The sequence below is a fragment of the Odocoileus virginianus genome, chromosome 3 (genome assembly GCF_023699985.2).
Source record: "Odocoileus virginianus isolate 20LAN1187 ecotype Illinois chromosome 3, Ovbor_1.2, whole genome shotgun sequence".
Lineage (NCBI taxonomy): Eukaryota > Metazoa > Chordata > Mammalia > Artiodactyla > Cervidae > Odocoileus > Odocoileus virginianus.
The window spans coordinates 8,633,879-8,658,885 of NC_069676.1; the positions used below are offsets into that span (position 1 = coordinate 8,633,879).

General features: G+C 38.1%; 2 protein-coding genes across 2 annotated transcripts; both read left to right on the forward strand.

The window, feature by feature from the left end:
• The first annotated feature begins 7,464 nt into the window (after nucleotides 1–7,464).
• On the forward strand, nucleotides 7,465–8,412 carry LOC110121532 (olfactory receptor 7A17-like). The gene has a single exon (XM_020868732.2). It carries the CDS (start codon nucleotides 7,480–7,482, stop codon nucleotides 8,410–8,412), a length of 933 nt encoding a protein of 310 aa, XP_020724391.2. The 5' UTR covers nucleotides 7,465–7,479.
• A 14,137-nt stretch (nucleotides 8,413–22,549) lies between these two features.
• Nucleotides 22,550–24,747, forward strand: LOC110121531 (olfactory receptor-like protein OLF4). Its single transcript, XM_020868731.2, has 2 exons — nucleotides 22,550–22,561; nucleotides 23,773–24,747. Exon 2 carries the CDS (start codon nucleotides 23,788–23,790, stop codon nucleotides 24,745–24,747), a length of 960 nt encoding a protein of 319 aa, XP_020724390.2. The 5' UTR covers nucleotides 22,550–22,561; nucleotides 23,773–23,787.
• The last annotated feature ends 260 nt before the right edge of the window (nucleotides 24,748–25,007 follow it).

Below are 25,007 nucleotides of genomic sequence, written 5' to 3' on the forward strand. Positions count from 1 at the left end.
TTGCAGGATTTAAATAAATTGTTATGTTTTAACCAGATTTTGGAAGGAGAACTTGTCCATTTACTTCTAGAAATTTCCTTTTATGTGAATTCAACTCATCTACACAGTTTAAGGAACTCAATTTATTGAGTTTTATTATGAATAAAGGCTTGGAAATTTTGATAGAGGGTGCATGAGTCTGTAGAATGCTTTGGGTAGTATCAGCATTTCAATAATATTAAGTCTTCCAAGTTATGGACACCTTATATTTTTTCATCTATTTGTCTTCTTCAATTTTCTCATCAATATCTTACAGGTTTTAGTGTAAGATATTTAGTGTACAGATTTTAGTGTAAGGTATTTTAGTCTTTCCCCTCATTGATTTTTGTATCTACATGATCTATCTAACCCCTCTGAACAACAATTCTGAAAATTGAGAATGAGGTTTCTGATTGTATAGTACTCATTGGATGGTCATCTGTAAAGAACAAATGGGACAATCAGACTTAGCTTTGGAGAAATCATCGTCTCAGGGCTGTAAAAAGGTTCAGTGTTTTAACTTTGGAATCCAGAAGAGTTCATGGAGTACTAATAAGCATTGGATACACTTAACATCTAACTGGTCTCTTGGGAACAAGTCAGCCCAGAATACTTCCATTCTGTCCAGATAAATTCCCATGAGGGAGATGTGCTTGGGGTTGCAGTAACAGTGGAAAATGTACTAATGAGAAAATACAATGGATATGCAGAGCTGTAAATATCTCCACTGCTGCTAGGTCTAAGCATGTTCCACTTTGAGCTGGAGAAGTCATGGTTTGTGCATTTGGATTCCTGAGTCTTGCTCAGGGACCCATACTTCACTTCTTACTTCTTTCTTGTCTGGGAACAGAGCTTCATTCTCTACCATCAGTCACCTGGGGAAGTTTTGTATTTACACCCAGAGACCGCCATCTCAACCTTTCCATCCAGGTGAGTCTTAGAGCCCAGTAGACACTTCAGGAGAAAATCACAGAGAATGACATCCAAGAACATTTACCTGCAGTCACTTAGAAACCCAAATACCTGGCTCAGAGCCAAAAGATCCCCCTGTTTACATGCATGGTTGATTAACTGATTTATAATCAATTTATTTAATATGTTAAAAGATAATCACCTGTCAGCAGTACAAGATTATTAGTGATAATTAAGTGATAGGAATGAAAATATACTTGGATGAAATTCAAGAAGAAATAGGAAGCACAATGGTCTCAGTAAAATTTTAACATTTCCAGGGAGATTTCAGGTAGGAAAATAAACTATTACATGATGAGGAATTTGCCGTGAAAAACAGTGACACTGTTTTAATTTAAAATTTTTTTAAGATGGGATGTGAATTTGAGGAAATTCTGGGAGATAGTGAAAGTCAAGGAAGGCTGGTGTGCTGCAGTCTATAGGGTCACAAAGATTCAAATCAACAGCATAACTTCTACCTGAAAACTACAATTTTTGATACACATTTCACAAAATTTTCTCTTACACTGAGCATTGACTTGAAAAAAAATTAAATTTAATATGCAAACAGACAAATGATAAAGAGCTTATCTTTGCAACTGTTAATTACCTGGGAGACTGGATATATTTGGAAGTTTATTAGCCATTTGCTTTGTCACAAACCGTTTATGCATATTCTTTGCTTTATACACTGGATTCAGATTGTTTTATTCTTTCCAGGTTTTTTCTGTATCATTTCTTTTATAATCTATTTCATCTCCAGCTCTGAGAGAAAAGGCCTGGAATTATACTTCAACGTGTGGATGAGGGGGAGAAGCCTTCTATGCTGAAATAGATACACACAACTTCTCTTTCCCCACTCTTTCCCTCACATATAGGTGTCTCAGGTACCATTTCACCCCAAACTGCTCTAAGCTCCAACCACTTTCCCATTCTCTGTTTATTCTTGGTTTTTTAATTGCATTTCTTTAAACAAAGATTTACAAATTCTTTTAAAAAGAATTTTTGCTCTTTGCAATTTAAATCATGTATGTATATGTAATATATCTGTTGTTGGCTTGCATGAGAGCTTATCAGTTTGGGATGTTTAAATCTATTAATTGGTTGTATTTTATCCTCTTTCCCATTGATTTTTTTAAACATCAAAAGTTCTTATGCATCCATCAGTTCAGTTCAGTTCAGTTCAGTCACTCAGTCATATCCAACTCTTTGCAATCCCATGGACTGGAGCATGTCAGGCTTTCCTATCCATCATCAACTCCTAGAGCTTGTTCAAACTCATGTCCATTGAGTCAGTGATGCAATTTAACCATCTCATCCTCTGTTGTTACCCTCTCCTTCTGCCTTCAATCTTTCCCAGCATCAGGGTCTTTTCCAATGAGTCAGCTTTTCACATCAGGTGACCAAAGTATTGGAGCTTCAGCTTCAGCATCAGTCTTTCCAATGAATATTCAGGACTGATTTCATTTATGATTGACTGGTTTGATTTTCTTGCAGTCCTTCTATGCATCCATAGAAGTGATAAACCACTTGTTATAGGCATTACCATATTATCTCACATGTTTGTTTGTTTGTTTGTTTTTCCTGCCACCTTTTGCCTTTTGTGAGTAGTCTATTTTTAAAAGAGCTTGCTGACTTCTTGTGTAATATGTGCTTTTGCATACAATTAAAGATTGCTTCCTAAAGGATTTCAGTCCTGAGTGTTCATTGGAAGGACTGGTGCTGAAGCTGAAACTCCAGTACTTTGGGCCATGTCATGCAAAGAGTTGACTCATTGGAAAAGACCCTGATGCTGGGAGGGATTTGGGGGCAGGAGGAGAAGGGGACAACAGAGGATGAGATGGCTGGATGGCATCACTGACTCGATGGGCATGGGTTTGGGTGGACTCCAGGAGTTGGTGATGGATAGGGAGGCCGGGCGTGCTGCGATTCATCGGGTCACAAAGAGTCAGACACGACTGAGCGACTGAACTGGACTGAACTGAAAGATTGCTTATATGTTTTTCATTAGCATACCTTAATCCATTTATGTTTGTGTAACTTGAAATTAAAATTTTAGATACAACTTCCTGCACTGTTTTTTAAATTGCATTTTCTATTCTCTTTTTTTTTCCATTTATTTTTATTAGTTGGAGGCTAATTACTTTACAGCATTGCAGTGGTTTTTGTCATACATTGAATTAGCCATGGATTTACATGTATTCCCCATCCCGGTCCCCCCTCCCACCTCCCTCTCCACCCCATCCCTCTGGGTCTTCCCAGTGCACCAGGCCTGAGCACTTGTCTCATGCATCCAACCTGGGCTGGTGACATCTATTCTCTTTTTTAATTTATTTTTTTCATTTATTTTTATTAGAAAATTTTTACCCATATTATTATATTTAAAACCTGTGTTAATGTGACTATTGTTACTTTACATTTTTCTTTCAGAAGTTCATTTTATTATCTCATTCTATTTTGCTTAATATCTTTGTTTTGAATCCAGTACATTTAATCTGGTTTTGTTTCCCTTGGTGGTCTTTTTATTTTGTAAATTTAATTTTCTAAAATATTTGTTTCTGTATAAATGCACACCATTATGAAACCATTAGAATGAACAAAGCAGGTGAGGTCTCTGCTTTGGATCTCATATTTTCATGGAGAAAGAAGAGTATAATAAATAATGCATGTATGACAAAAATGTCCTTAGGTATAAATCAAATGAGAAAAGAATAAGTAAGTTTTGTGGCACGGGTAGGATTTTATAGAGTATATTGTGGGGAGGTCTTTGCTTTTGGAACAAGAATCAGAAACAGAAGTGAAATGTGACCCATGGTTTTAGCTAAAAGAGATCCAAACTCAAAGTCCAAGAATGACAATGATACCACATGAGAAAACTGAGAGACGTGACATCCTCATCCATTATCTTATTACCCCATTCTTTGAAATGTATAAAAATAAGTGTATTCAAATACACAGGAATAAATACAGAATAAAAATTCAGTCAAGGTTCTAATGTGAATACCATAATGAGACAAGTGGAGGAATAAAAGTGCAGTCAGTTTGTGGTCCCTGGAGTCTGACTTCCACACCCACAGTGCTGCCTGTTCTCTCTGCATCCAAACTCTTCCCTTGAGCTCTATTCACATTGCTTCTCACCCTTTTAAGGACTAGCCTCTCTTGTAAGTATTCTTGCATTAACTGCAGTAGATAAGAAGCTTTCCAGAATGTGTCCCAGAGTAAAACACACCTTTTATATGTGATCCAGCTTGTGTGCACAGGCAACTAAGGAATACACCTGTGCATGTGACTTCCCAGGTGGCGCTACTGGTAAAGAACCCACCTGCCAATGCAGGAGATATAAGAGATGTGTGCTTGATTCCTGAGTTGGAAAGATCCCCTGGAGGAGGGCATGGCAACTCACTCCAGTATTCTTGCCTGGAGAATTCCATGGACAGAGGAGCCTGGGAGGCTATAGTCTGTAGGTTCACAAAGAGTCAAACATGACTGAAGTGACTTAGCCCACATGCACCCATGTGTATGCACATACACACACAAGAACAGCCAAACAAAAAGAATCAACTCCTGACATGTATTAATACAATGTACTCTATTCTTCTATGTTTAATTTGTTATATCCTATTTTTACAAACTATAGTCTAATACTGTAATAAATCTGAATCTTGGCATATGGAAAATATTCCTCCAGCATGCCTCCCATGCCTACATTAGCATTTACCTGCTTCATTTTCTTCCCTAATCATCTGCAGTTTCTGAGAGAACATATTCTTTTATTGTTTTATGCAATATGCAACGCATTTATTCAGCTATTTTTCCCAACTAAACTAAGTTTGGGGGGATTGAGGACTATGTATGATATTGATATATGCCTCAAGGCACTCACAGTATAGATGAAAATATTGAATTAATAAAAATCACACAATGATAACCTTTTATCTAAATTATCACTAGACAAACTGTCCTTTTTCTGTCAGAATAATTTTAAAGTTCATGTAGGAGATGTCCAAAACTCCATCTCTAAACAGGAGATGAAGTTTTTAATACACAGATAAGTGAAAAAATTCCAGATAGACCAGTGATTGAGTCTTCAAGCAGAGGGAACAGGTGTATACACGCTCTGAGACTTGAGCCTGTGGCATCTAGTGAATCTGTGGCTCAAGTTAAATATTTATGAGATGAAGGTGAGTAAGGGCAGCATGAGTGTAAAGTTGGTGGTTAATTCAGGGAAAGTCAAGGCTGGGGTTTGAAGGTATAGAATTTGGGGTCCATTCCCTATTGGGGAGTCACTGGGGAGAGTTAGGTAAGGGAGGTGGACAGTCAGCTTTGTAATATAGAAAGACTTCTTTAGATTAATGTGAATATTGGATAGAGGGTCCTGTACCAGCCTGTGATAGGTGGGAAAGATTATCGGAAACTGAAAGAAGGCTGGGGATTGGGGACTAAGATGTGGGAAAGCAATGGAAACATTTGAGAGGAAGAAGAGAAAAATCAGTCGAATCTCATCACCATAGGTGATGTAAATCACTCATTTACTACCATGAAGGAATTATTCTAAACTTTTTGCATATATTGACTAAATACGTCAGCTATCTTATTGTGAGTACTGCTATCCCAATAACTTGAGTAATAATATTAATATTTAGAAGGTTCCAGTGGCTCTCCAAGTTCAAACAGCAAATATGTGCAGATCCAAAATGTAAACCTAGAATTTCAAACTACAAAAGTTTTACAGCTGATATCACTTAGAAATTCTTTTACAAGATCATTTTTTAAATTCTCCACTTTTGTTTAACTTTATTTCACTTTGTGAATTGTGGAGTTATTTCCTTTGCTCATTTTCCTAGTGGGAAAACTGTCAGATATTTAATAACATAAATACATCTCTTCTTTCTTTTTTAGATAAAATGCTTTTTGCTGCTTTGCTATTCTGGGTAACATGGGGATAGAACAGGGACTAGAATGTCACCAAAACTAAGGAAGCTTTATACTCAACACAAACTCTACAGATTACTTCAGTTTATTAGAACTTTTTTCCCCTTACATGTCCTTTTCTCCCCCTCTCAGTTTTTTAAAGTGATATTTTATTTTTCTTTGAATACTGGACATAAAATGGTCATGTTAAAAAGGAGGCCCACCCATGTTTAAAGGAGACCCATCCATGTTTACAGGTCCATGGGAGACTTAGCGACTGGAATTTAGGTACTATCACTACAATTTTGCAGGAAAGGTAATCACTGACATTGACAAAACATTGACAGCTTGCATTGTGTCATTGTTTTCCTAATTATTGCTGCTGAGAGTGTACTGGTAGTAGCATCACTCCAGTAGGGGTGTGTGTATGTGAGTGCGCAAGCATGCATGTTGTGGAGCATGAACAGTTCCCAAGGCAGAAAAGGGATACCTGAAGCCATGTATGCATACGTGCGTACTAAGCTGCTTCAATCATGTCCTACTCTTTGTGACCCTATGAGCTGTAGCCTGCCAGGCTTCTCTGTCCATGGGATTCTCCAGGTAAAAATATTGGAGTGGGTTGCCATTCCCTTCTCCAGGGGATCTTCCTGATCCAGGGATTGAACCCGTGCCTCTTATGTCTCCTGCACTGACAGATGGATTCTTTACCACTGGCGCCACTTGGGAAGCCCAAGTCCATGTATAAGGGCTTCAGTATGAGGTCCTTATAATATAAACCAATATATAAAAATAAATTATAAAAAAAGAAAGTAAAATAATAAGGAAGGGATTCACTTCTAATCACTGGATCTCTTGGAAACAAAATTAATAAAATGCAGCTAAAAATATGGTGAACTAAGATCCCTGTGACTTGAAGTCTCAGCTGTAGCAGGAAGGACACCTCATTCCTCCAAATTCTCTGACACTATCTAGTATCACTCTCCATCTTGCACATTTCCCTGGACACAGTGGCTTACTTTTTAACCTTGACTTTCTGAAACAACTGCTTTTCAAGTCCTTCACCCTGGCTTTTCACTCCAACCAGCACACACTTCAACCTTCAACCAGATAACCTCACGTCTCCCACCCGCTTTTCCATGAGGTCTCCAATCAAATATTTTCCAGTCTAACTCAATGACTGAGTAAAAAATAATATACCTTTAACCATTTTGTTATACTTGATTTGTTTTTGTTCATTTCATCTGTCGCCATATGAAAATTTGTATGATTTTTTTCTTTATATTTTTTCTCCATTATTGAAGAACAGTGGAGCCTGTTGTATTTTTTTCCTAGATATTGGTTAGACCTCAACTGACATTCCTCAAATGTGTCACATTAAGTTCTTATTAAAAGTGTAGAATATCTGACCACCTGGAAAAAAGGATGGATGCACAATAAGAAGGCACAAAAGCATGCCTTGAAGGGGAAAGTTCCATACCAAATTATTGATACCGACTTCTAATGCAAAGTATACATTGTAAAATTCAATTAGATTTCCAATCGTGATTTTTGAGAAACATAGTCATGTTGATATTTTTGCCTGGTAGCCATCTCCACCACATGGAACCAGTGAATGATACACAAATTTCAGAATTTCTTCTTCTGGGATTATCAAATGAACCAGAACTGCAGCCTCTCATATTTGGGCTTTTCCTCTCCATGTACCTGACCACTGTGTTCGGAAACCTGCTCATCATCCTGGCTGTCAGCTCAGACCCCCATCTCCACACCCCTATGTACTTCTTCCTCTCCAACCTGTCCTTTGTAGACATCTGTTTCATCTCCACCACCATCCCAAAGATGTTGAATAATATACATACACAGAGCAAAGTTATAACTTATGAAGGCTGCATCACCCAGATATACTTCTTCCTATTCTTTGCTGCACTGGAAAACTTCCTCCTGACTGTGATGGCCTATGATCGCTTCATGGCCATCTGTCAGCCTCTGCACTACATGGTCATCATGAATCCCCGGCTCTGTGGACTGCTGGTGCTGCTGTCCTGGGTGATGAGTGCCCTGAATTCCTTAAGCCAAAGCTTAATGATGTTGTGGCTGTCCTTCTGTAAAGACGTGGAAATCCCCCATTTTTTCTGTGAAATTAATCAAGTGGTTCGACTTGCCTGTTCTGACTCATTTCTGAACGACATGGTGATGTATTTTGCAGCTGGGATGTTGGGTGGTGCTTCCCTCACTGGTATTCTTTACTCATACTCTAAGATAGTTTCCTCCATACAAGGAATATCATCAGCCCATGGGAAGTATAAAGCATTTTCTACCTGTGCATCTCACCTTTCAATTGTTTCCTTATTTTATTGTACTATCTTGGGAGTGTACCTTAGCTCCACAGGTACCTACAGCTCACACTCAAGTGCAATCGCCTCAGTGATGTACACAGTGGTCACACCCATGCTGAACCCCTTCATCTACAGTCTCAGAAATAAAGACATAAAGAGGGCTTTGAAAAGAATCACTGGAATGTCAGTTATATAAGATCCAATTGTCCTGGGGCTGTCCTCATGATTGCAGGGCTCAAAACCTCAGAAGCAGAAGGTGCTATTCTTCATTTTTTTTTAATTTATTTGAGTGAAGTATAGTTGATTTACAATGTTGTATCATTTTCTACTGTACAGCAAAGTGATTGTGCGTGTTTGTGTATATATATATACAGCTGCTAAATCGCTTCACTTGTGTCCGACTCTGTGTGACCCCACAGATGGCAGCCTCCCAGGCTCCTCCATCAAAAACCATGATGCAAAAAAATATCGAATATAGTAAGTTTCCCATGTAGCTCAGCTGGTAAAGAACCTACCTGCAGTGCAGGAGACCCTGATTCAATTCCCGGGTTGGGAAGATCTGTTAGAGAAGGGGTAGGCTACCCACTCCAGTATTCTTGGGCTTCCCTGGGACTCAGCTGGTAAAGAATCCACCTGCAACGTGGGAGACCTGGGTTCAATCCCTGGATTGGGAAGATCCCCTGGAGAAGGGAACAGCTACCCACTCCAGTATTCTGGCCTTGAGAATTCCATGGACTGTATAGTCCATGGGGTTGCAAAGAGTCGGACACGACTGAGGAACTTTCACACACATTGAATATAGTTCCCTGTGCTCTACACTATAGGACTTTGTTGTTCATCCATTTAATACACAATAATTTGCCTCTGCTAACCCCAAACCCCAAATGCATCCCTTCCAGAACCCTCTCCTCCTTGGCAACCATAATTCTATTCTCTATGTATGTGAGTCTGCTTCATAGGTAATTTTAGATTCCACGTATAAGTGATATCATATGGTATATTTCTTTCTCTTTCTGACATACTTCACATGCTATGATAATATCTAGGTTTATCTGTGTTGCTGAAAATGGCATTATTTCATTATTTTTATGTCTAAGTAGTACTTCATTATGTATTTTGTATGTGTGTGTGTGTGTGTGTGTGTGTGTGTGTGTGTGGATACAGTGGTGGTGGTGGTGGTGGTTCTAGTTTCTCAGTCATGTCCAACTCTTTGTGACCCTATGGACTGTATCCTGTCAGACTCCTCTGTTTGTGGAATTCTCCAGGCAAGAATACTGAAGTGGGTTGTCACTCCCTTCTCCAAGGAGTGGAGATAAACATGTGTGTATGTATTTCTATATACCACATTTTTATCTATTCATCTGTCAGTGGACTTTTAGATTGTTTCCATGTCTCGGCTATTGTAAATTGTGCTACAATGACTATTAGGGTGCATGTATCTTTTCAAATTACAGTATTCCTTGGATATATGCCTAGAAGTAGAATTGCTGGATCATATGACAATTCTGTTTTTACTGTTTTGAGGACCCTCCATACTGTTTTCCATGGTGACTCCAATAATTTACATGCCATCAACATTGCAGGAGGGTTCCCTTTTGTCCACACCCTCTCCAGTATTTTTTATTGGTAGACTTTTTAATGATGCCCATTCTGACAGTGTGAAGTGGTACCTCACTGTTTTGATTGTTGAAGTAGAAGTTTCTCCTTCTATTTATTTACTTCAATAACCATTTCTTTGAATTCAACACCTCTACACAATTTGTCATTCACTTTATTAACTTTCTATTCCATATCTTATATAGACATTTTCCCCTTTGTCCATATTCACACATGCCCAAAGTTTTTCCCAAGTTTAAATCAGAAATGTTTGAAAATTTTCCAGTATCTTACACGGGACAGCTTTGATTTCTTAAAAATAATTTCTTCTCAAAGACCTGTTTCAGTGGACTTGTGGACACAGTGAAAGAGGGAGGGAGTGGGACGAATTGAGAAACCAACATCAACATATATGCACTACTGTGTGTAAAATGGGTAGGTGATGAAAAGTTGCTATGTAGCGCAGGGAGTCCAGCCTGCACTCTGTGATGACCTAGAGAGGTGGGATGCGGGGAGGGAGGGTGACTGCAGAAAGATGGGACACAATAACTGCAGATTTAAAGTGCACAATTTGATGAATTATAAGAGTTACAAAAAGACTAACAAAATGTACTGCATATTTCCATTTGTGCATAATAATACAGTGCACATATATTTAACTGCTTTGCGTGTAATTGTGAAAACTTTAAGCTCCCTGAGGCTCAATTTCTTTATTTCTGAAGTTAATGTGGAATATTAAATAAAACTTCATATGGATGCTGTAAGAAATAAATGAAATGTGTGGAAGTTCATATTTTGTGCAAATAAAATATTTTTGTGTTTATATGAGTGTGTTTCATACAGTTTTCTTTGAAACTGGCATAATCGTACACACACATACACACATACAAACACAATTAGGATTCTATCTTTTATGGTAATAGGAAACTTGACAGAATGTTGGAAAGGATAGATATGAAAATAATGAACACCTGAATTACCAAGAAGCATAAAGATGTAGAAATCTAAGCACAAAAATTTAAAGTCATATGGGTAACTTCGTTTTCATAGCAGATTACTTATCCTATCTTAAAGTTATGAGGACATCATAGTCAGGAATAATTAATATTTATGCAATGAAGAATTCACTAATAGCATAGAATACCTTTAATTTAATTTCAATTTTTTTCTACTTAATGTGGATTTTCAACATAAAATGCCCTTAACCAAGGTAAGCCAATGAAGAGGCTTAAAGTTAATTCTAGAGAGCAAATTTTATTGGCAAAATGTCTATATTATGAGAAAGAAGATTGAAGCTGGAGGAATCAAGATTCCTGATTTCAGGTTATTCTACAAAGCTACAGTCATCAAGACAGTATGGTATTGCCTCAAAAAAGAAATATAGACCAATGGAACAAAATAGAAAGCCCAGAAATAAACCCATGCACCTATGGGTACCTTACTTTTGACAAAGGAGGCAAGAATATATAATGGGGAAAACACAGCCTCTTCAATAAATGGTGCTGGAAAAACTGGACAGCTATATGTAAAAGAATGAAATTAGAACACTTTCTAACAGCATACACAAAAATAAACTCAAAATGTATTAAATACCAAAATTTAAGACCAGAAACTATAAAATTCTTAAAGGAAAACATAGGCAGAACACTCAGTGACATAAATCAAAGCAAGATCCTCTACAACCCACCTCCTAGAGTAACAAAATTAAAAACAAAAGTAAACAAGTGAGATTAAACTTAAAAACTTTTGCACAGCAAAGGAAACTATAAGCAAGGTGAAAAGAAAACCCTCAGAATGGGAGAAAATAACAGCAAATGAAGCAACTAACAAAGGACTAATTTCCAAAATATATAAGCAGCTCATACAACTCAATATCAGAAAAACAAACAACCCAATCAAAAAGTGGGAAAAGGGCCTAAACAAACATTTCTCCAAAGAAGACATTCGGACGGCTAACAAACATATGAAAAGATGCTCAACATTGCTCATTATTAGAAAAATGCGGATGGGGAATACATGTAAATCCATGGCTAATTCATTTCAATGTATGACAAAAACCACTGTAATGATGTAAAGTAATTAGCCTCCAACTAATAAAAATAAATGGAAAAAATAAAAAATAAAAAAAAATAAAACCACAGTCAAATAAAAAAAGAAAAAGAAAAATGCAAATCAAAACCACAATGAGATATCACCTCAAACTGGTCAGAATGACCCTCATCAAAAAGTACTGACCCTCACCAAAATGATGAGTGGCCCTCATCAAAAATACCCTTGCACTATTGGTGAGAATGTAAATGGATACAGCCACTATGAAAGATGGTATGGAGATTCCTTAAAATTCTAGGAATAAAACTACCATAAGACCCAGAAATCCCACTCCTAGGCATATACCCTGAGGAAACCAAAATTGAAAGAGACATGTGTATCCCATTGCTCACTGCAGTGCTATTTACAATAGCAAGAACATGGAAGCAATTTAGATGTCCATTGACAGATGAATGGATAAAGAAGTTGTGGTATGTATACACAATGGAATATTACTCAGCCATAAAAAGAAACACATTTGAGTCAGTTCTAATGAGTTGGATGAACCTAGAACCTATTACACAGAGTGAAGTGAGTCAGAAAGAGAAAGATAAATACTGTGTTCTAGCACATATATACAGAATCTAGAAAAATGGCACTGAAGAAGTTATTTACAGGGCAGCAGTGGAGAAACAGACACAGAGAATAAACTTATGGAAATGGGGAGAGAGGAGCAGAGTGAGATGTATGGAAAGAGTAACATGGAAACTTGCATTACCATATAAAAAAGTCTATATTATGTTCCTACTGCTATTGTAAAATACTCCAACTCTAGTTGCTTAAAGTAAACAAATACATACTCTTACAGTTCAGATATCAGAAGCTTGAAATGAGTCTTATTTGGCTAACATTAAATGTTTGGGGAGGTGGTTCAAGATGGTAGCATAGGTAGATTCTAAACTCACCATGACCCATGAACACACCAAATTAACAGCTATATGTGGATCAATTTCTTCTGAAAAAGACCCAAAACCTAGGTGAATATTTCCTCCATGGCAAAGATTTATAAGATCACATAAAAATGGCAGGAAAAGCAGAGATGTGGTCTCTTTGAATACCCCACTCCTGGTGTTGGTAACCCACCAGTGGGCAGGATCTCACATTTTCACTAAGTAAAATGGGTTTGTACCTTACATCATGCACACAAGCCCTTAGGATCTACACCAGAGAGATGTCACCAAAGTGCATGGATCTAAACACCAATGGGGCTGCTTTCCAGGAGACCATAAAGTTGGTAGGGAAGGGAAAGTGCTCTGAAAGAGCTTCTGCACATTCACTGACCCCAGGACCCAGCACAAAAGCAGCAGTTTGAAAAGCACCTGATGAATGAAACTAGAACACTTTCTAACATCATACACAAAAATAAACTCAAAATGGATTAAAGATCTAAATGTAAGACCAGAAACTATCAAACTCCTAGAGGAGAACATAGGCAAAACACTCTCCGACATAAATCACAGCAGGATCCTCTATGACCCACATCCCAGAATTTTAGAAACAAAAGCAAAAATAAATGGGACCTAATGAAACTTAAAAGCTTTTGCACAACAAAGGAAACTATAAGCAAGGTGAAAAGACAGCCCTCAGATTGGGAGAAAATAATAGCAAACGAAGCAACACACAAAGGATTAATCTCAAAAATATACAAGCAACTTCTCCAGATCAACTCCAGAAAAATAAATGACCCAATCAAAAAATGGGCCAAAGAACTAAACAGACATTTCTCCAAGGAAGACATACAGATGGCAAAAAAACACATGAAAAGATGCTCAACATCACTCATTATCAGAGAAATGCAAATCAAAACCACAATGAGGTACCATTACACGCCAGTCAGGATGGCTGCTATCTAAAAGACTACAAGCAATAAATGCTGGAGAGGGTGTGGAGAAAAGGGAACCCTCTTACACTGTTGGTGGGAATGCAAATTAGTACGGCCGCTATGGAGAACAGTGTGGAGATTTCTTAAAAAGCTGGAAATAGAACTGCCATATGACCCAGCAATACCACTTCTGGGCATACACACCGAGGAAACCAGATCTGAAAGAGACACGTGCACCCCAATGCTCATCGCAGCACTGTTTATAATAGCCAGGACATGGAAGCAACGTAGATGCCCATCAGCAGATGAATGGATGAGGAAGCTGTGGTACATATACACCATGGAATATTACTCAGCCATTAAAAACAATGCATTTGAATCAGTTCTAATGAGATGGATGAAACTGGGGCTCATTATACAGAGCGAAGTAAGCCAGAAATGTAAAGACCATTACAGTATACTAACACATATATATGGACTTTAGAAAGATGGTAATGATAACCCTATATGCAAAACAGAAAAAGAGACTCAGATGTATAGAACAGACTTGTGGACTCTGTGGGAGAAGGCAAGGGTGGGATGTTTCAAGAGAACAGCATTGAAACATGTATATTATCTAGGGTGAAACAGATCACCAGCCCAGGTTGGATGCATGAGACAAGTGCTCGGGCCTGGTGCACTGGGAAGACCCAGAGGAAACAGGTGGAGAGGGAGGTGGAAGGGGGGACCGGGATGGGGAATACATGTAAATCCATAGCTAATTCATTTCAATGTATGACAAAAACCACTGCAATGTTGTAAAGTAATTAGCCTCCAACTAATAAAAATAAATGGAAAAAAAAAAGAAAAGCACCTGATGCATGCATGCTAAGTTGCTACAGCCGCGTCCAGCTCTTAGCTACCCTATGGACTGTAGCCCGCCAGACTCCTTTGTCCGTGGAATTCTCCAGGCAATGATACTGGAGTGGGTTGCCATGCCCTCCTCCAAGGGATCTTCCTGAATAGGGGATCGAATCTCTTATGTCTCCTGCACTGGCAGGTGGGTTCTTTACTAGCACCACGTGAAAAGCACATGAAGGTGTATAAAGGAGATTCATAGTTAATTAAAGCATCTGCTGGGGGTGCATGGGCTAGAAATGTTCTCCGGGAACAGTGGCACTTGCAGGCATCATGTGTGCATTCTCAATCCACCATGCTAACTCATCACTGGCAGGTGCCACTATTGTGCTCCCTCCACCTTGCTAACTCGTGCCCATGGAATGCCCTATCTTCATGTTTTTCCTTCACCTTGTGAAGCCAGCTGGTTTTCCTGGAATTTGCACTTTCTTTGCCATACTAAAACTAGAGAGCTTTTCCCCACACTCTCCCATGCCCAATCTATGGTCAGTGGGTTTGCCCCACTCATGTGTCTCCCACAGCCACACTGCCCTTGGAGGGCTCATTTGCCCGTGGTTACCCACATACCTTTTGCAACCAGTGGGCTTAACCTGGCTCCAGGCACTCCTGCAGACCTGCTGAAGCCAGAAGGCTTGCCCTGCACCATGAGCTTCCTAGGCCCTGATGTAGGTAAGGCTTCCCCTGGTGCAGGCTCCTTTGAGAGCCTCACTAAGAGTTTGCCCCATTCATGTGCTCATCCATGGCCCTGCTTCAGGTGAACTTGCCCTATGCTCCTGCCCCTCCACTACAACTGGTGACGTTCTGCTAGACCCAGACACCCCTGTAGTCCAACTGCACACTTCTGGCACACACAGGAGGTGCCATTTGAACACGTGGTATTATGAACAGGTGGCCTGTGTTTAGGGATCCTAAATCCCCACTCAATCATGTCCTACTCTTTGCCACCCCATGGACCATAGCCTGCCAGGCTGCTGTGTCCATGGGATTCTCCAGGCAAGAATACTGGAGTGGGTAGCCATTCCCTTCTCCAGGGGATCTTCCTGACCCAGGGATAGAATCCAGGTCTCCTGCATTGGCAGGAAGATTCTTTACCTTCTGAGCCACCAGAGAAGCTCAATCACAACTAAATTTTGTCTTAACTTAACTGTTTAGCAGCCCTGATAAATCTGAAATATGAATCTTCCCTTGTGACAAAAAATGTCATATTTGAAGTTAATTGGGATTGAGATGCGGAAATATTTTGGAGGTCCTTATTCTGCCTACTACAAAATCTTTCTCAAAAGTGGATCATTTTATGTCATTCAAGAACCCTTATATAAAAGAAACCAACAGAATTTACCACAGCCTCTGGAATGAGTGAATAAGTTATTCCTTCAAAATTACATGCAAAGTCAGTTTTTGGTGCAGAAGAACTAAAACTATCTACAACTGACTATCACAGGCTGACAGTCTTTCTACTCAAAGAGTGATCCACAGACCAGGACTACCAGCACCAAAGTCATCCAGGAGCTTGCTAGATATTCAGAGTCTCTGGGCACATCAGGACCTGCTGAATCAGATTCTGTATTTGCTGTAGGATTGTTGTTGATTCCCAGAGATATTGAAGTTAGAGAAGAACTTGTCTGGAGTAAATTTTCAACCCTTTACTGTTGAAATTTGGGGCAGGATGATGCTATTCTGGGGGTACTTTCCCATGAATTGTAGATGTTTAGCAGCATCATTTCAGACATCATTGTACATCCTAGGGGAAAATCCTTTCTGGTTGAGAACCACTATCCTAGAGTTTGAAAGATAGAAGCATCCTGACATGTTTATAGTCAAGGCACATCACATACTCAGATATTAAATTTGGCCAGATCACTAAACCCCTCCAAGCCTCCTTTCTGCAGTTGATAATTGAATTCTTAATGTACTTCCTTATAGATAAAACATTTATAAATAATAAATTAAAAATCTGTATAACATGCTAAGCTATGGCTTTTGTAAAAAAAAAAAAAAAAGAAAAAAGATCTAAATATATTTCAGATCACGAGCAAGTATTTTATGAAAGTGAAAATGTTAGTCACTCAGTCATATCCAACTCTATGTGACTCCAAGGGCTGAAGCCATGAGGCTCTCCTCTCCATGGAATTCTTCAGGCAAGAATACTGGACTGGGTTGCCATTCCCTTCTCCAGGGTATCTTCCCAACCCAGAGATCAAACCAGGGTCTCCCATATTGTAGGTGGATTCTTTACCATCTGAGCCACCAAATATTTTATAATGTAGAACTAAATGATAGCTCAAAACTAGAGATGTAGATATGAAATTCCTAACTGATACAGCAAAAGTGTTAGGAAGACAATGCATGCAGAACCCATGTTTTATTATCAAAAGAACTCAGTATCTCCCCCCTAACACACACACACACACACACACACACACACACACACACACACACACACACACACCTTGTTGAAAGCATAGAAATTTTCTGGAGATTCAGAAGGTAAGTCTCCACCACAAGTCAATGCTTTGAAGATACAAGAGACCTAATCCAGATAGGTTCCTCAGTTTTACACTGAGAGAAAATTTGAGATGAGGAACTGGGAGATTTAGAGATCTCAAAAGGAGGCAATTTCATGGAAGAGTGAAAAAAGGAAAACAAAATTGGATTCTCATGACTTCTACCCTGGTCTCATGTGAATAGAGGATCATTAAGAAAAAGTTCCTTCCTTCCAGAACAGTTTTCCACAAGGGAAATATATGTTTAAAGGTTGAAATAACTAGAGAGAAATGAGCAGATATAGGGCATAATAAATATCTCTACTCTGTAGCCTCTTGGTGTTTATAAATTTGAACTGGAAGGGACCTTTTTTTCCTTTGTTTGTTTGGAATACTAACTCTAACTGGGGAGCTGTAGCTTCATTCCTTCCTACTGTCTTGTCTGGGGAGAGAGCCTTAGCCTCCATCATCTACCATCCAAGGAAAATTCAGACTCCCTGTTGGAGAATGACCTCTCAGAGTTAACATCCAGGTGAGTCTAACAACACAGGTTACAGTGCATAAGAAGGTCAGAGACAAAGGAAGCCAATTCAACTCAGCCCAGAGAAAAGCAAAAAGCTCTGTCTCTTTGCTTGATTAATTAATTAATGTATCTATTTTGGTTGTTACATCATATTTCACAATGTGACTGTGCTACTTGAACTTTTGATGTCTTTCATATTCTTTTCCATTAAAGTGCTACTATGTCGATGCTAGAAAAAAATATGTTGAGACTGTTAAATTTGAATCATGTTTCCTATAAAAGACAATCCCTCCACCCCACTCAGGGGACACACTGAGCAATGTCCAAGGACATTTTTGTCATGCTGGAGAGAGGTGGGTGGACACCACGGATACTGTAAACATCCTTCAATGCATAGGACAGAGCACATAAAAGAGAACGATCTGGCCTAGAAAATTCAGTGCTGAAACAGAATCCCTGGGATAAGAATATCTGTATTTGTAATATTTATTGCTGTCTTCAGGTTGTTTTTCAATCTTGTAATCCCTTGTGTTTCTGCCAGCAAAACTAGAGCATTGCTTTTGCTTAAGTTCCAACCTCAATCACCATGACAGTTATTTTTTACCAGGCTGGTGAGTGTAAAGCATTTCTTGTTTTCTTAAACTACTGCATAGTTTCAGCAAAATTTACATATATTGAATATCATTAGTTTGCTTATTATTACTATGTGCCCATATATTACTTGCCCATTTTTCTATTACTTTCAGCATTCCAAATGATCTCTACTGATCATTCTTGCTCAGTGGAATTTTGGAGGGAGTATACCCCTTCATTTTTTCTTTTTTTTGATGATGTCTGAGATACAGGACCAATTTCATATTTCTCCAGATAGATAGCCATTTACTCCAGGTTTTATTTAACAACCCAAACTTTTTCTACCAAGTTGAAATATAATCTGGTCATATGGTAAATGTCCATATACAATGAGGTCTAAGTTTGTGAGGTCAGTTCTGTCAATCACATTATGTTTTCTCCTACTACTTTTTATACTTGAAAGATTTCTGCATCCTTATTAGGAATAACATCCTTTTATATTTATTGTGTTCTTCTTAAAACACTTGCTTTTCCTTACTGCTACATTTTAGCCTTTTGTGATGAGATTCTATTTTGTAAAATAGCAATCACCTCATCCCCTCTTGTGGGAGACATTCTTTTGCATTCAGCCAACTACTGCCTCTTTCTCATTGGAATTCATTTATGTTTATATAAATGAAAAGTATAACATTAAATACTGTTCCTTCAGCTTTTCAAGAAGTATATTTTTATAATTATCATTCTTAGATCTTTGTCATTTTACTCTTTAATGAGAAAATCATGTTGATGTGATTAAAATTTTACTCTTCAATATATTATTTCAGAAATCAGTCATAAATTTTTATTAAATGTCATTAAATATAATTATTTTAATCCACTAGACTTGCTTTTATTTTCCTCATTTTTTTTATTTTATGAATTTTCTTTTCTATACTTTTTTCTATACAAATGCACACATTTTGTTTTTTTTTTTTCCCATTTTTATTAGTTGGAGGCTAATTACTTTACAGCATTGCAGTGGTTTTTATCATACATTGAATTAGCCATGGATTTACATGTATTCCCCATCCCGGTCCCACCTCCCACCTCCCTCTCCACCCCATCCCTCTGGGTCCTCCCAGTGCACCAGGCCTGAGCACTTGTCTCATGCATCCAACCTGGGCTGGTGATCTGTTTCACCCTAGATATACATGTTTCGATGCTGTTCTCTTGAAACATCCCACCCCCGGGTTCTCCCATAGAGTCCACAAGTCTGTTCTATACATCTGAGTCTCTTTTTCTTTTTTTGCATATAGGGTTATCGTTACCATCTTTCTAAATTCCATATATATGTGTTAGTATACTGTAATGGTCTTTATCTTTCTGGCTTACTTCACTCTGTATAATGGGCTCCAGTTTCACCCATCTCATTAGAACTGATTCAAATGAATTCTTTTTAACGGCTGAGTAATATTCCATGGTGTATATGTACCACAGCTTCCTCATCCATTCATCTGCTGATGGGCATCTAGGTTGCTTCCATGTCCTGGCAATTATAAACAGTGCTGCGATGAACATTGGGGTGCACGAGTCTCTTTCAGATCTGGTTTCCTTGGTGTATATGCCTAGAAGTGGTATACAAATGCACACATTTTGAATCAACAAAAATGAAGAAACTATGGGGTCTCTTTTCTGGATTGTAAACAACAAGGAAAGGCCTAATACAATAAAACAAATGCATGAATCATAAATAAATCATTTAAATATATGAATCTTCATAGCCTGGAGGACTTCATGGAATATGACTTGGTAGGACTTTATGGAATACGACCTAGGAAGACTTTGCATGCTGAACAAGGAAGGTGGTGGGAATTGCCTTTTATAGGAACCATAGTTTAAATTTAAAAATCTCAACACATTTTTTCTATAATTGACCTAGTAGCAATTTATTAAGAATATGAAAGACAGTCAAAATTGTAAGTTGCACAGTCACATTATGAAATATTATGTAACAACCAAAATAATTACATTAATTAATTACTCAAGCAAAGAAACATACGCCTAGAGTATACCCATTGGATGTGTCAAAAAAGAGATCAAAACCCAAAACTCAATAATAGCAGAAAATAATGTCACAAAGAAAAAGAGATAAGGACCAGCACACCCACTATTGCACTATATTAAACAATCGTGGTCAAATGTGCGTGGATATGTACAGGAATAACAGATCAGGAGGATAAGGTAGATAACACTGTGAGGCAAGTGGAGCAATAAAAGTTCAGTCAGTGTGTGGTCTTTAGAGTCTGAGGTCACTTCAAAATCCACACTGCTGCTTATTCTTTCTGCAACCTTACTCTTCTATTGGGCTCCTCATTCATGTTGTTTACCTCTCATTACCAGTATTTCCCTTTTTAAACTAGTCTTGCCTTTACTGAGGTAGATTCTTGAGATTTAGACTATATCTAAAATCTATGCCTTTATTTTGTGGTCCAGCATGCTTGCTCATAGAAACAAAGAAATACAACAATACGCACACACTTGCATGACTAAACAAAGAGAACTATGCAACAACCTTGCATGTTCCCCTTACTATGCATTTGTGATCATCTCTGAGTTTTTCTTTTGTAACTTATTGGTACTACTCTATTTGATTCTTAATATCATAATCTGAAACCCTAATGGGTCCCAATCTCAGTATATGGACATTTCTCTGACATATCCTCCTTACTTGTGTTAGTACAATTGATCCTCTATATCTGCAGCTTCCACATCTGTTGGTTTGCCGATTTGCAAATCAAAACTATCCAGAAAATTTCAGCAAGTTCCAGAAAGCAAAATTTGAATACATTATGCACCAACAACTATTTACAGGACATTTCTCTGCTATTAGGTATTATAAGCAACATAGAGATGATTTAAAATACAGTACAGTGAGGATATATGTAGGCTATGTGCAAGACTACACTACCCCATTTTATATGAGACTTGCTCATCCTCGGATTTGGTATATGCAGGAAGCCAATGCTCCATGGATACAGAGGGACACACTTCTGTGCTTTCTTTCATCATTGCCAATTTTTCTGAAAATAACTTCCTTCACTCTTTCTTGCAATATATGTTATCTATTCAGTTACCTTTCCAAGCAAACTAAATCTGATGTGGAAGAGTGATGAGTAAGTATATCATTGCCATGTGCCTCTGGGAACTCACAGTCTGGTGATGGATAAAAGACATGGACATAAATAAAATTTTCAAAATGATAACCCTTCTATCAAAATTAAGTGCACAAAGTTTCTTTTTTCTGTGAAAATATTAAGAAGAAAATAAAGCTTCATAAAATAGATGAGTCTTGGCAGTCATAAAGTGTAGATGGAGATTTGGATATGAAAAGGAGGTAAAAACTTCCAGATAGACCTGTGGTCAGACTCCAAGAAGAGAGAAACAGGTGAGTAAAGTCACTGAGCATCAGTGCTGCAGGGTCAGGGGAAGCAGTCAGTCAGGTTCAGGGTTTGTGAGATCTGTGTGGATGAGGGCAGGGCGGTGTGAAGGTGAAGCTGGCAGACAGGTCTCAGAGATTCAGGCTTCAGGTTTGAGGCTAAGGGATTTTGTTTTCATTCTCCATTGAAATGTCACAAACGGGAGAGGAAGTTTGAGGATCAGCTTTGCAATATAGAATATTTTTCTGGATCAAAGTGAATATGGGGCTAGAGGGGTGCCAGTCAGTGACAGATGGAAGAGGCAACAATGAATAGGAAAAACAACAACAACAACAACTGTGAAACTGGGGACCAAGAAGTGAAGAAACAGAGACACTGGGGGAGTAGGAAAAAAAATGTGCCTCATTTTAGCCTAAGTGTTAGCCATTCATTTACCAACAGGAAAACTTAAATCTGTCAACTACCTTAGGATGATTGATACTGTTCTCCCCACTATTTGAATGATGATATTAACATTTTGAAAGATTAGGTTGGCACTCTCCAGGTTTAAAAAGCTAAGGAGTGGTAGATCTGAAATTCAAATCCAGATTTCCTAATTCAAAAGTTTTGCATTTCATATCATTAAGTTCTTCTCATATGATCCTTTGTATTTCAGCAGCATCAGCTGTAATTTCTCCTTCCCCATTTTTGATTTTATTGTTTTGAGTCCTCTGTTTTTTTTCTTGAGGAGTCTGGTAAAAGGTTTATCAATTTTATTTATCTTCTCAAAGAACTACCTTTTAGTTTTATTGATCTTTGCTACTGCTTGCATCAATTCTATTTTGTATTTTCTGCTCTGATCTTTATGGTTTCATTCCTTCTACCTAAGCGTTTTGTTTGTTCTTCATTCTCTAGTTGATTTAGGTGTAAGTTTATATTTTTATTTAAAACTTTTCTTATTTCTTGAGGTGTGATTGAATTACTATAAACTTCCCTCTTAGAACTGCTTTTGCTGCATCTTATAGGTTTTGGGCCATTGTGTTTTTGTTGTCATTTGAATCTCTGTATTTTTTTAAATTTCCTCTTTGATTTCTTTAGTGATCTCTAGGTTATTTAGTAGCATGTTGTTTAGGCACCAGGCATTTTTCTAACAGTTCTTTTTCCTCTTGTTGATATCTAATCTTATAGGGTTGTGGTGAGAAAAGGTGCTTGATACAATTTTAATTTTCTTAAATTTTCCAAGGCTTGATAGATAGATGTCATCTATCCTGGAGAATATTTCACATGTACTTGAGAACAAAGTGTATTCTGCTGCTTTGGGGTGGAAATCTTTAAATTTCTAATTTGTTGCCTATAATTGTTCATAGTAGTCTTTCATGATCCTTTGTATTTCTCTAGTATCAGCTGTAACAACACTTCTTTCATTTCTGATTTTTATTTATAAGTGTGCTGGCCATTCTTCTGCTGGCATACACTTCCACACACAATCTTGTGTGTCTGTCCTATTCTTAGTTGAAGTCACTGTTCAAATGTCAACTTGTTTGCCAGTCTTGCCTAAACACTCATTAAAACTACAGTGCATTATTCACTCTCGTGTTTAGATTTGTTTTCCATTTTGTCATATCACTCGTCCTCATCTGAAGTGGTGTAGAATTCTATTATTTCCTTATATGCATTTTCTCCATCAATGAATTGTAGGGATTTTTGTGCTTCAGCATCCATTACTCACAGTCTAGTTAGTGCCCAAAATGTGACCAGACTTCAATGTACTTTCCTTACATACAAGAAGAATTTCTTATTAAAAGTATAAAATTCCTGTCCCCTTAAAAAAAAGCTGATTGGGACAGAAATTCCATATCATAAGTGACACAGAATATCCCAAACCAAGGCTCTGTAACAACCTAGAGGGGTGGGATGGGGAGGGAGGTGGGAGAGAGGTTCAAGAGCCAGAGGACATAGGTATACCATGTTGATCTTTGGCAGAAATCAACACAATATTGTAAAGCCATTATCATTCAATCAAAAATAAATAAATTTAATTATAAAAAAGAAAGTCAGATCCATACAATGAATATCAAAATTAATGTACTGACTGAAAAGTACATGTGGTAGCATTTAGAATATGTGACTAATGTAAGTTCATGCAAATATTAATCATATTATTTGCTTCTCTCCTCAGAGTCACAGCCAGCATATGGAATCAATAAATAAAACAAGAATTTCAGAATTTTTACTTCTGGGATTTTCAGAGGAACAAGGAATAAAGCCCCTCATATTTGGACTTTTCCTTTCCATGTACCTGGTCACTGTCTTTGGAAACCTGCTCATCATCCTGGCTGTCAGCTCAGATGCCCACCTTCACACCCCCATGTACTTCTTCCTCTCCAATCTGTCCTTTGTAGACATCTGTTTCACCTCTACCACCATCCCAAAGATGCTGTGGAACATCCAGTCACAGAACAAAGCCATAACCTATGAAGGCTGCATTATCCAGATGTATTTTTTCATACTCTTTGTATGTTTGGATGACTTCCTCCTGACCATGATGGCCTATGACCGCTTTGTGGCCATCTGCCGCCCCCTGCACTACATGGTCATCATGAACCCCCGGCTCTGTGGACTGCTTGTGCTGGTGTCCTGGGTGATGAGTGCTCTGAATTCCTTGTTACAAAGCTTAATGGTATTGCGGCTGTCCTTCTGTACAGACTTGGAAATTCCCCACTTTTTCTGTGAAATTAATCAGATGGTCCGACTTGCCTGTTCTGATACATTTTTTAATGACATGTTGTTTTATTTTGCAGCTGGTGTTTTTGGTTTTTTAACCCTCACTGGAATTCTTTACTCATATTCTAAGATAGTTTCCTCCATAAGAGAAATCTCATCAGCTCAAGGGAAGTATAAAGCATTTTCCACCTGTGCATCTCATCTTTCGATGGTCTGCTTGTTTTATTGTACAAGCCTAGGAGTGTACCTTAGCTCTGCTGCTACCCAAAGCTCACACTCAAGTGCAGCAGCCTCAGTGATGTACACTGTGGTCACACCCATGCTGAACCCCTTCATCTATAGTCTGAGGAACAAAGATATAAAGAGAGCTCTGGAAAGAATCATTGAAATGGCAGCTACAAAAGGTCCAACTGTTTTGGGGCTGAAGTAGTACTGTAATTTCAGAACTGAAATAAAGGGAGCCAGAATATGATAATTTTTTATCAGATTGTAGGAGAACTTCCTCCTTTTCTCTGTTTCCTGGAATTTCCATTTGTATGAATTTAACTCCTATACACAATATATGTAGCTCATTTTATTGAGCTTTATTGTGAATAATGCCTTTAATTTTGATAGGGATTGCAATGGATCTGTAGAGTGCTTTGGGTAGTATGAATATTTTAATAATATTAAGTCTTCTAAACCATGGAC

Excerpts from the sequence above, each read along its gene's own strand:
- LOC110121531 (XM_020868731.2), top strand. The coding sequence starts at position 23,788 with ATGGAATCAATAAATAAAACAAGAATTTCAGAATTTTTACTTCTGGGA.
- LOC110121532 (XM_020868732.2), top strand. The coding sequence starts at position 7,480 with ATGGAACCAGTGAATGATACACAAATTTCAGAATTTCTTCTTCTGGGA.